At 44.5% G+C, this 13,185-nt stretch overlaps 1 protein-coding gene across 1 annotated transcript in view; it reads left to right on the top strand.

Annotated features, from left to right (window-relative positions):
* manba (mannosidase, beta A, lysosomal) overlaps nucleotides 1–13,185 on the top strand; it is a 101,450-nt gene that overhangs the window by 1,591 nt on the left and 86,674 nt on the right. Inside the window, exon 3 of the mRNA XM_060851655.1 lies at nucleotides 7,138–7,243. Within this exon, the coding sequence (XP_060707638.1) occupies nucleotides 7,138–7,243 (106 nt within the window). The remainder of the gene's footprint in view (nucleotides 1–7,137; nucleotides 7,244–13,185) is intronic.

The following is a 13,185-nucleotide window of genomic DNA, read 5'->3' as shown; positions in this document are numbered from 1 at the left end:
TAGCATATATCTTCTATAACCTAGTGATCTGTTTATTTAGAATTACATTCATGCACATTGACATTTGGGGCAGGTTGGACAAGCGAGACTTGTATCTTTTGGAGCAACAGAAATTGCTGGAGAAACTCAACGGTTCTGGCAGCATCTGTGGAGGGAAACAGAGTTTGTGTTTGAATTCAGTGATCTTTCTTCAGAACAAGAGTCTCTTTAGTGTTTGGTAGACTAGGTGGGTATTTTCATTAAAGTGGCGATCTTGAAGGAATCTTGACAGAGTGGATTTGGAGAGGGGACTGCTGGTTTGGAAAACAAATCAAACAGTGACATCACAGGGAAGTCATGTGTGGATTGATTTTGGATTTTAAAAAATTCACAGGCACAGATTCATTCATACAGCACAGAAAAAACCCTTTGACCCATGAATTTGGCACCAACATAACTACCACTAAAAGTGCATTAATTCCCAATTTCCTGCATTTATGTTTTTATTTGGAGGAAGGGATTAACTGAGAAACAATTGGACTAAATGAAAGTCAGGGCCAATGTTAAGTAACAAACAAAGGATGATAAGCGTTTGGAACTCTCTTCCACAAATGGCAGTGGATGCTGTGTCAGAATTAGATAAATTTAGCATAGGTGTAGGGATATGGACTAAAAACCATGGAGCCACGATCAACCATGATCTCACTGAATGGTGAAACAGGCTCAAGGGTTGAATGGCCAAATCCTGTTCCTTTTTCCTGATGTAAGTAAACAATGTAGGGTAAGGGAAGTAAGTCAGTTGTATTCTTACATAAGCATAATTGCCTTTTTTCTAATGAAAGGGGGTAACTGAGGCTCTTAAGTGAAGTCATGGCGGAGAGCTTACAATTGTGAAATGCTCCTTTTGTGCTGTGTGGCAAATCATGGAAACCTGAGTTGTCCCTGATGACCACGTGTACAGGAAGTGTCTCCAGCTGCAGGTGAAGCTCATTTTGGAGCTGGATCTGTGAGTGACCTCACTGTGTAGTGTCTGCAATACTGAGCAAGACATGGGTAGCACGTTCAGTGAGATGGTCAGACAGCAGCTGCAGACTGAGTCGGCAGAAATGGCATGGGTGACACCCAAGCAGAGTAGAGGAAGGCAGGTATTGGAGGTGTCTCCTGTGGCCATTTTCCTGTCTAACACATACTATTTTGGATACTGTTTGAGGAGATGACTGCAGGGGAAGGTGGTGGAAGTCAAATTAGAATTAAAAGTATCCTTTATTGTCAGGTGTACTCAAGTATGGAAGTACAGGGGTACAGTCAAAAGTTTACAATGACGCCCCAAATGGCACCATCTTAGGTACAAAGTAGCTAGTTATATATTTCTATGTATCTGAGATAAAGGGAAAAAGAAAGGAAAACAAGCTACATTACTTATAGTTCATTGTATATAATGGAAAAATGAGAATAAAGTTAAAAATTTGAGCATTACATTCAGATCAGCGCAAGGGGGTTTCACCCTGGTCTGCCCAGGCTCTCAGGTCACTGACCGCCTGCACCAGTTCCCAATCAACTATCCAGTCTGCTTGGTCCTCCAGCCGCTGGCTGCCCCTGCCCTGCTTGGAGGCCCTAGCACCATGGATGTTTCTGCTGCACAAGAAGGGAGGAAGAAGAATGACAGGGCTATAGTGACAATTGTAAAAGGACTAGATAGGCATTTTTCACATCCGTCAAGGTTTTACCTGCACAACCGCTAATATATGTTGCTCCCGATGCGGTCTCCTCTACATTGGGGAGACTGGATGCCTCCTAGCAGAGCGCTTTAGGGAACATCTCCGGGACACCTGCACCAATCAACCACACTGCCCCGTAGCCCAACATTTCAACTCCCCCCTCCCACTCTACTGAGGACATGGAGGTCCTGGGCCTCCTTCACCGCCGCTCCCTCACCACCAGACGCCTGGAGGAAGAATGCCTTATCTTCCGCCTTAGAACACATCAACCCCAGGGCATCAATGTGGACTTCACCAGTTTCCTCATTTCCCCTTCCCCCACCTCACCCTAGTTCCAACCTTCCAGCTCAGCACTGTCCCCATGACTTGTCCTACCTGCCTATCTTCTTTTCCACCTATCCACTTTTGCCCGAAATGTTGATTTTACTGCTCCTCAATGCTGCCTGAACTGCTGTGCTCTTCCAGCACCACTAATCCAGAACCTAGATAGGCATTTCTGCAGCCACAAAAGAAGACTCCAGGATGGTATGTTGCCTCCTGGTCAGGGACATCACTGGCTACAGAGCATGGTGAAGGTGGAGCGCACACAGACATACATCATTGTGTATATTGGTACCAATTACATAGGTATAAAAAAAAACGATGAGGTTCTAAAGGCAGAATTTAAGGAGATAAGAGGGCTGATCAAGTATATTCCAGGGCATTGTGGAAAGCTAGGGAAGAAATTGCAGGCCCCTGGCAGAGATATTTGTGTCATCTACAGCCACAGGTGGGGTGCCAGAAGACTGGAGGCTGGCTAATGTTGTGCCTCTAAGAAAGGCTGCAAGGAGAAGCCTGGGAACTATAAACAGGTGGGTTTGATGTCAGCAGTGGGTAGGTGGTTATATGGAATGAGCTGCCTGCAGAAGTGGTTGAGGCAGGTGCGCTAACAATGATTAAAAGGCATTTGGATGAATACATGGATAGGAAAGGTTTAGAAGGATACAGGCCAAGTGTTGGGAAATGGGATTAGTGTAGATGGGCATTGTGGTGTGCATGGGCCAAAGGACCTGTTTCTGTGCTTTATGACTCTTAACTCGAAGCAGTTGGAAGGAATTCTGAGAGATTGGATTTACATGCATTTGGAAAGGCAAAGACTAATTAGGATAGTCAGCATGGCTATGTGCGTTGGAAATCGTATCTCACAAGCTTAATTGTGTTTTTTGAAGTGGCGACAAAGAAAATTGATGAGGGCAGCGCAGTAGACATTGTCTAAATGGGCTTCAGTAAGGCTTTTGTTAAAGTTCCTCATGGTAGACTGGTTAGTAAAATTTAGTCAGATAGGACCCAGAGAGAGCTTAGCTATTGGATACAAAATTGGAGGCAGAGGATGTGTAAAGGGTTGTTTTCAGACAGGAGGCTTGTGACCAGTGGTGTTCCACAGTGATTGGTGCTGGCTCCATTGTTGTTTGATACTTGTATAAACAATTTGGATGAGAATATAAGAAACATGGTTCTTAAGTTTGTGGATGACACCAAAATTGGTGATATAATGGACAGTGAAGAAGGTTATGTAAGAATTCAGAGATCTTGATCAATTAAAATAAGCAATCTCATGAGCAGTGAGGAACTTATCAGAAATTGCAGCAGGACCTTGATCAGCTGGGGAAGTTGGTTGAGAAATGGCAAATGGAATTTAATACAGTTAAGTGTGAGTTCTTACATTTTGGAAAGTCAAATCAAGGTAGGAGTTTCACGGTAAATGGTAGGGCCTTACAGTGTAGTGAAATAGAGGGACCGTGGAGCTCAGGTGCAAAGTTCTCTGAAAGTGGAGTCACAGGTAGACAGGACAGTGAAGAAGGCTTTTGGCGCACTGGCCTTCATGAGTCAGGGCATCAGGTACAGAAGTTGGGAAGTGATGTTGTAGTTGTACAGGATGTTGGTGAGGCCGCACTTGGGATATTGTGTTCGGTTTTGATCACCTTGCTATAGGAAAGAAGTTATTAAACTGGAAAGAGTACAAAAGGAAGTTACAGGATGTTGCCACGACTCGATGGTCTGAGTGAGAGGAAGAGATTGGACAACCTAGGACTTTTTCTTCAGAGCATAGGAGACGAGAGGGGATCTGAAAGAAGTATAAAAGATCATGGATAGGGTGAATGCACTCAGTCTTTTTCCCAGGGTTGGGGAATCAATGACTAGAGGGCATCAGTTTAAGGTTAGAGGGTAAAGAATAAAAAGGAATCTGAGGGGCAACTTTTTTACACAGAGGGTGGTTCGCATACGGAATGAGCTGCCAACAGAAATGGTTGAGGCGGGTGCGTTAACAACATTTAAAAGGCATTTGGACAAATACATAGATAGGAAATGATTAGAAGGATATGGGCCAAGTGCAGGGAAATGGGATTGGTATGGATAGGCATTTTGCTGGGCATGGACCAGTTTGGGCCAAAAGGCCAATCATGATACCGTAGGACTCTGACTCTAATTGGGCCAATGGCCCGAGGAATGGCAGATGGAGTTTAATCTGGTGTTACATTGTGGTAAAATGAACAATGGCAGGACTTGCACAGCTCATCATAGCTCCCTGGTTCATGTTGCTGAACAGAGACACTTAGAGGTTCAGATGCACTGTTCCTTGAAAATTGCATCAAAGGTGGACAGAATGGTAAAGAAAGTATTTGGCATGTGTGCCCTCATTGCTCAAACTATTGAGTCTCGGATATTGATGAGGCCACTTTTGGAATACTGTATACAGTTCTGGTCGTCTTGATGTAGGAAGGATATAATTGAGTTGGAAAAGATGCAGGAAAGATTTACAAGGTTGTTGCTGGAAGTGGAGGTTTTGAGTTATGACAAGAGGCTGGATAGGCTAGGACTTCTTTCACTGCAGCGTAGGAGGTTGAGGGGTTACCTTATGAACGTTTATAAGATAATGAGCGGCATAGATAAGGTGAACAACAAAGGTCTTTTCCCTAGGGTGGGGGAGTTCAAAATTGGAGGTCATAATTTTAAGGTGAGAGGACAAAGATTTAAAAGGGACCTGAGGAGCAACTTTCTCACATAGAGGCTGATTTGTATGTGGAATGAACTGCCAGAGGAAGTAGTAGATGCAGGTACCGTTACTACATTTAAAAGACATTTGGACAGGCAGTGAATAGGAAAGGTTTTGCAGGATATGAGCCAAGTGCAGGTAAATGGGACTAGTTTAGTTTTGGGAAACCTGGTCAGCATGGTTGAGATGGTCCAAAGGGTCTCTTTCCGTGTGTATGACTCCATAATATATAGTAATCTCTGGATTACTTCCAGTGCCGCATACTACTGAGTTTGGGATATGGGCAGCATGGTGGCATAGTGGTTAGCATTTCTGCCTCACAGTGCCAGAGACCTGGTTCAATTCCCGCCTCGAACTACTGTCTTTGTGGAGTTGGCACATTCTCCCCATGCTTGGGTTTCCTCCGGGTGCTCCCGTTTCCTCCCACAATCCAAAGATGTGCAGGTTAGGTGAATTGGCCATGCTAAATTGCCCATAGTGTTAGGCGAAGGGGTAAATGTAAGGGAATGGGTCTGGGTGGGTTGCTCCTCGGAGGGTCGGTGTGGACTTGTTGGGCCGAAGAGCCTTTTTCCACACTGTAAGTAATCTAATCTAATCTAAACTTACTCCTGATGATGATGTGGCTGGAGATATGGTGCAGGAGGGAGGGCTTGAGATTTCTGGGACATTGGAATTGGTTTTGGGGACTGGGGACTGCAGAACAATACAAGGTGGATGGGTTACACCTGGACCAGAATAGAACCAGCATTCTTTGGGGAGGTGTGCTAATGCTGTTGGAGGGTGTTTTACGTTAACTTGGAGGGGGGGATAGTGAGGTGGAGGGGCTGGTGGCTGGTGTTGGTGTTAGCGGGATCTAGAAAGAACAGTCAGTAGGTGGAAATAAATGGCCAAACTTACAACTGACAACAAAGGAGTCAAGAAGGTACACAAGTTATGGACCAAATGAGGCAGAAGGGAGGTTTGCATGGTTCGATGGCAATTATTTTAATGCAAGGTGTCTGATTAAAAAGGTAGTCGAGTTAAGGGCACATGATGGGAAGATGATATCATTGCTATAATGGAGCCATGGTTGAGTGAGTGGCAGGATTAACAGCTCAACATTGCAGAATAAAGGGATGAGACAGGGAAGGAGATAGAAAAGGAAGGGATGTCACTATTGATCAGGAACATTTTTGGATATTTTTACGATGGGGCGGATGAATTCTTGTTAAACAGTGAACTGAAAGGTTATTGGAGATGGTTGAGAGTGTGATATAATCATGAATGGCAGAGCAGTCTCTAGGAACTGAGTGACCTGTTCCTACTTCTAACCCTTATATTTGTAAACAATATCTGCAGTGTGTTACACCTTGAAATTTTACATGGAGTGTCACCATCAGGACGTCTGGCTTCAAAAATGTCTGCACCGTGGTTGTCGGGTGTCCATTCGGCTCCCTTATCTCCTCATTCCTGCCTTTCACTTCCTTTACTTTGCTGTAAAAACAATGACTGCAGATGCTGGATCTATGGTGCTGGAAGAGCACAGCAGTTCAGGCAGCATCCAATGAGCAGCAAAATCGACGTTTCGGGCAAAAGCCCTTTGCTTTGTCAGACGATCTGATTGTTGTCCAATTTTGGATGATTCCAAATTTCTCCAGTTAAACACTGGGGAAGGCGAAGCCTTTGTCCTCATTGACTGAACACAAATTCTGTTTCCCAACCCCAAGTCCATTGACTGCATCACACAGCATTTCAATCTGATGCACACGGTTTGGAACTTTGGAGGCTTATTTGATTCTGAGCTAAATTGTTTAAAGTAGATATATTAATGATTTTACATTTATATTTTTAAAAATTCTAGAGTGTGGTATCCACTTTTGCTGTCTCTTCTTTCAGAGAATTTTAAGAGACAGATAATTATACAGCAACTTTCATATTTTGGCAGGAAGAGCAAAAGAGGCAATATAAAATATGGAACTACGTTCTCGGAGGAAACATATGGGAGTCTTTGGCTATTTGAGGTGGGCTGAGATGTGGAGTTGAAGCTCCAATCAAATCAGCCATGTTCTTATCAAAAGGCTTGGCAGGTTCAAAGGGCAGAACCTCCAGTTCCTGGTTTTAATAATTGTATATAGAATCATTGAAATGAAACTATGTGAAAAGGCCATTTGCTGTTTGTATTTTTGGGGTACAGTGCTGGTTTTCTTTCTGTTGTGATTGCTTTTAATCTAATTTTCCCTGCTGCTGTTCAGATTTAGCATGGAATGCAGATGCGTGATTGGACTTCGATTTGCTAAGCTAACTTTAAAACATGGGAAAACTGTTTAAGTTTGAAATCTGGTTCAAGAGGAGCAACAGGGACCTTACCGTAATAAGACAAAATAAGATTTTTTTCAAACTAATACATGCATCGTTTTGTTATAACAGTAAATGGAAGAGAGTAAATCTAGTTTGTGATGGACTCGATACTGTTGCAACTGTCCTTATCAACAATATCACAGTTGGGACATCAAACAACATGTTTAGTCGATATGTGAGTTAAACTTTACAAAACTCATTTAATGCTCGAACTTTAGCTTAATTTAAAAATTAATTTTAAAATGTTTCTCTTCCACTTTTTTTGGGTTTTTAAATTTCATTCAAGGGTCAGCATTTATTGCTCTTCCCTAATTACCCATATCTATCTGTGTTTGCTGGTTGTGTGTACTTGTCATTTTTAAGTTTATTCCAATTATGTACATATATCTGGCAATCTGAGAATAGCTTTAATTCAACAAGAGTTCCCAAGCACCAAAAAAGACACACATCTCAATGTTTTGTGTAGATTATTGGCAGAATGACATTGACAACTCTATCATTTAATTCTAACCACCCGCCCCCCCCCCCCAAACCCTTGGATTGTTCAGTTCTCCAGCTGGTGTGGGAGTTCTTATAATCAGCTAACTCTCAACGAAGGGAAGCAGCTGCAAGTTTGTTCATCCTTAAATTTAATTCCCTCTTCCCCTTCCAGTGGAAAATAATTTAATTTTGCCCTAATTCTTTTTTGATAAGACACTAAATGTAAGCACAAGGTGAAAACGAATGCTATCTCTTCTTCCAGAGTGTTTGAAAAAATAGATTTTTATTTATTCAAAATTCAAAAATGTTACTAGGAAGAGCAGGAGGGACGATGTAAGATAAATGATGCAATTCTAAAGGGGCTGTAGGAGCAGAGGGAGTCTGTCTTCTGGGTATATGTGCACAACTCATTGAAGGCAGCTTGAGAAAGTAGTTGAGGCACAATGGATCCTGTACTTTACAAATAGAGGCATAAATTACAAAACCAAAGATGTTACTATAAACCTACATAAATCATTGTTCAGCTACAGTTAGAACATAGAACAATACAGCACAGAATAGGCCCTTCGGCCCACGATGTTGTGCCGAACATTTGTCCTAGCTTAAGCACCCATCCATGTACCTATCCAATTGCCGCTTAAAGGTCACCAATGATTCTGACTCTGCCACTCCCACAGGCAGCGCATTCCATGCCCCCACCACTCTCTGGGTAAAGAACCTACCCCTGACATCCCCCCCATACCTTCCATCCTGCATCTTAAATTTATGTCCCCTTGTAACACTCTGTTGTACCCGGGGAAAAAGTCTCTGATTGTCTACTCTATCTATTCCCCTGATCATCTTATAAACCTCTATCAAGTCACCCCTCATCCTTCACCGTTTCAATGAGAAAAGGCCTAGCACTCTCAACCTATCCTCGTACGACCTATTCTCCATTCCAGGCAACATCCTGGTAAATCTCCTCTGCACCCTCTCCAAAGCTGCCACATCTTTCCTAAAGTGAGGCGACCAGAACTGCACACAGTACTCCAAATGTGGCCTTACCAAGGTCCTGTACAGCTGCAACATCAGCTCACGACTCTTGAATTCAATCCCTCTGCTAATTAACGCTAATACACCATAGGCCTTCTTACAAGCTCTATCCACCTGAGTGGCAACTTTCAAGGATCTATGAACATAGATCCCAAGATTCCCTCTGCTCCTCCACCTTACTCAGAACCCTACCGTTAACCCTGTATTCCGCATTCTTATTTGTCCTTCCAAAACACTTGACAGGGTTGAACTCCATCTGCCACTCCTCAGCCCAGCTTTGAAGCTGACAACAGCCCTCCTCACTATCCACAACTCCACCAATCTTTGTATCGTCTGCAAATTTACTGACCCACCCTTCGACTCCCTCTTCCAAGTCATTAATGAAAATTACAAACAGCAGAGGACCCAGAACTGATCCTTGCGGAACTCCACTTGTAACTGGGCTCCAGGCTGAATATTTACCATCGACCACCACTCTCTGACTTCGACCACTTAGCCAGTTCTCTATCCAACTGGCCAAACTTCCCACTATCCCATGCCTCCTGACTTTCCGCATAAGCCTACCATGGGAAACCTTATCAATGCCTTACTAAAATCCATGTACACCACATCCACTGCTCTACCCATATCCACATACTTGGTCACCTCCTCAAAGAATTCAATAAGTCATGTAAGGCAAGACCTATCCCCCTCAAATCTGTGCTGGCTGTCCCTAATCAAGCAGTGTCTTTCCAGATACTCATAAATCCTATCCCTCAGTACCCTTTCCATTACTTTGCCTACCACCGAAGTAAGACTAACTGGCCTGTAATTCCCGGGATTATCCCTATCCCTTTTTTGAACAGGGGCACAACATTTGCCACTCTCCAGTACCCTGGCACCACCCCTGTTGACAGTGAAGACGAAAAGATCATTGCCAACGGTTCTGCAATTTCTTCTCATGCTTCCCACATAATCCTAGGATATATCCCGTCAGGCCCGGGGGACTTGTCTATCCTCAAGTTTTTCAAAATGCCCAACACATCTTCCTTCCTAACAAGTATCTCCTCTAACTTACCAGTCCGTTTCATACTCTCGTCTTCAACAATACGGTCCCTCTCATTTGTAAATATTGAAGAAAAGTACTCATTCAAGACCCCTCCTATCTCTTCCGACTCAATACACAATCTCCCACTACTGTCCTTGGTCAGACCTACCCTCGTTCTCGTCATTCTCATGTTTCACATACGCATAAAAGGCCTTAGGGTTATCCTTGATCCTATCCGCCAAAGATTTTTCATGCCCTCTCTTAGCTTTCCTAATCCCTTTCTTCAGCTCCCTCCTGGCTATCCTGTATCCCTCCAACGCTCTGTCTGAACCTTGTTTCCTCAACCTTATGTAAACCTCCTTCTTCCTCCTCACAAGACATTCAACCTCCCTCGTCAACCAAGGTTCCCTCACACAACCATCTCTTTCCTGCCTGACAGGTACATACATATCAAGGACACGTTGCATTTGTTCCTTGAAAAAGTTCCACATTTCAGTGACATCCTTCCCTGACAGCCTATGCTCCCAACTTATGCTCCTAGATCCTGAATTGCAGCATCGTATTTACCCTTCCCCCAATTGTAAAACCTACCCTGTTGTACGCACCTATCTCTCTCCATAAACAAGGTGAAAGTCACAATTGTGGTCACCATCACCAAAATGCTCACCCACTAACAAGCCCATCACTTGTCCCAGTTTGTTACCAAGTACCAAATCCAATATGGCCTCACCTCTGCTCAGACAATCTACATACTGAGTTAGAAAAGCTTCCTGGACACACTGCACAAGCACTGCCCCGTCCAATCTACTTGATCTAAAGAGCTTCCAATCAATTTTTGGGAAGTTGAAATCGCCCATGACTACTACCCTGCGGCTTCTGCACCTTTCCAAAATCTGTTTCCCAATCTGTTTCTCCACATCTCTGGGGCCTATAGTAAACACCCAACAAGGTGACTGCTCCTTTCCTATTTCTGATTTCAGCCCATACTACCTCCAAAGGCAGATTCCCCTCAAACTGCCTTTCTGCAGCCGTTATACCATTTCTAATTAGCAACGCCACACCCCTCCTTTTTTACCACCCTCCCTAATCTTACTGAAACATCTGTAACCAGGAACCTCCAACAACCATTCCTGTCCCTCATCTATCCACGTTTCCGTGATGGCCACAACATCATAGTCCCAGGTACCGATCCATGCCTTAAGTTCACCCACCTTATTTCTGATGCTCCTTGCGTTGAAGTATACACACTTGAGCCCATCTCTGTGTCCTCAAGTATTCCCTGTCAGTGCTACCTTCTCCACAGCCTCCCTATGTTCTTGGACATCCTGAAAAACAGCTAACCTACTTGCTGGACTACAAGTCCGGATCCCATCCCCCTGCCAAATTAGTTTAAACTCCCCCGAAGAGCGCTAGCAAACCTACCCCCCAGGATATTGGTGCCCTTCTGGTTCAGATGTAACCTGTCCTGCTTGTACAGGTCCCACCTTCCCCAGAATGCAGTCCAATTGTCCAAATACCTGAAGCCCTCCCTCCTACACCATCCTTGCAGCCACGTGTTCAACTGCACTCTCTCCCTATTCCTTGCCTCACTGTCACGTGGCACCGGCAACAACCCAGTGATGACGACTCTGTCTGTCCTAGCTTTTAGCTTCCAGCCTAACTCCCTGAGCTCCTGAATGACCTCCCCACCCCTCTTCCTACCTATGTTGTTGGTGCCAATGTGCACCATGACTTCTGGCTGCACACCCTCCCCCCTTAAGGATTCTGAAGACACGGTCTGAGACGTCTCGGACCCTGGCACCCAGGAGGCAACAAACCATCCGAGAGTCTCGCCATGTCCATAGAACCGCCTGTCTCTTGGAGTATTGTGCCTGTTATGCGATCTCATACTTAGGAAGGATACTTAGAAAGCATTGGAGAGTGTGTGTAAAAGATTTTCCCAAATGGTTCCAGTGTTTTTCATGACCCCTGTTCGATCTCCTAATTTCTTTTTTGAGCAATTCCCTTCACTTCCTGTATTCCTCTAGGACATCTGGTGTTTTGAGCCTTTGGGTATCTGCAGTAGCTTCCTTATGTTTAACCAATCCTGAACATTCTTTAATTTCCAGAGCTATCTAGAGGTTTTGGTCACACCCTTCACCTTTACAGAAGCATATAGTCCTGCACCCTCACCATGATAGAGGTGCATAAAATTGAGGGGCATGGACAGGGTGTATATTGAATCATAGAAGCCCTACAGTGCAGTTAGAGGCCAGTCGGCCCATCAAGTCTGCACTGACCTTGCAAGGAGCACCTCATTCCCCCTCCCCAAATTCCCATGACCCATGGGTGCACGAAAAAGGCTTGGCAGGAAGGATTAAGGAGAACCCAAAGGTATTTTACTCATATATGAGGAATAAAAGAATGATCAGGGAGAAGGTAGGGCTGGTCAAGGATAGTGTAGGGAACTTGTGCGTGGAGCCTGAACGGATAGGGGAAGTCCTAAATGAGGTTTTTGCTTTGATTTTCACTAAGGATAGGGACCTTGTTGTGAATGAGAACTTTGAGGAGCTGGGAAACAGGCTTGAACAAATCAAGGTTGATGAAGTTGATGTGCTGGAAATTTTGGCTAACATTAAGATTGATAAGTCCCCAGAGCCAGACCAGCTTTATTTGAGGTTCCTCCGGGAAGGGAGAAAAGAGGTTGCTAAGCCGCTGGCGAAAATCTTTGCTTCCTCCCTCTCCACAGGAGTCGTACCAGAGGATTGGAGGGAGGCGAATGTTGTTCCTGTATTCAAGAAGGGGAATAGGGACATCCCTGACAATTACAGAGCAGTCAGTCTCACATCTGTGGTCAGCAAGGTTTAGATTAGATTAGATTAGACTTACAGTGTGGAAACAGGCCCTTCGGCCCAACAAGTCCACACCGACCCGCCGAAGCGCAACCCACCCATACCCATACATTTACCCCTTACCTAACACTATGGGCAATTTAGCTTGGCCAATTCACCTGACCCGCACATCTTTGTGACTGTGGGAGGAAACCGGAGCACCTGGAGGAAACCCACGCAGACACGGGGAGAACATGCAAACTCCACACAGTCAGTCGCCTGAGTCGGGAATTGAACCCGGGTCTACAGGCGCTGTGAGGCAGCAGTGCTAACCACTGTGCCACCGTGCCGCCCATAAGGTTCTGGAAAGAATTCTGAGGGATAAGTTTTATGACTATTTGGAAAAGCATAGCGGGGTTAAAGGCAGTCAGCATGGCTTTGTGAAGGCAGCTCATGTCTCTCAAATCTTATTGAGTTCTTTGAGGAGATGACAAGACAGGTTGATGTTGGTCGAGCAATGGATGTGGTATATGTGGACTTCAGCAAGGCATTTGGATAAGGTTCCCCCCTGGTAGGCTAATTCATAAAGTCAGGAGGTACGGGATACAGGGATATTTGGCTATCTGGATTCAGAATTGGTTGGCTGACAGAAGGCAGAGGGTGGTTATAGATGGAAAGAATCCTGCCTGAAGGTCAGTGGTGAATTGTGTCCCGCAAGGCTCTGTTCTTGGTAGTTTTGATAAATGACTTGGATGAGAAGGTTGAGGG

The sequence above is a fragment of the Hemiscyllium ocellatum genome, chromosome 36 (genome assembly GCF_020745735.1).
Source record: "Hemiscyllium ocellatum isolate sHemOce1 chromosome 36, sHemOce1.pat.X.cur, whole genome shotgun sequence".
NCBI lineage: Eukaryota > Metazoa > Chordata > Chondrichthyes > Orectolobiformes > Hemiscylliidae > Hemiscyllium > Hemiscyllium ocellatum.
This window is presented reverse-complemented; position numbering and strand designations above follow the sequence as displayed.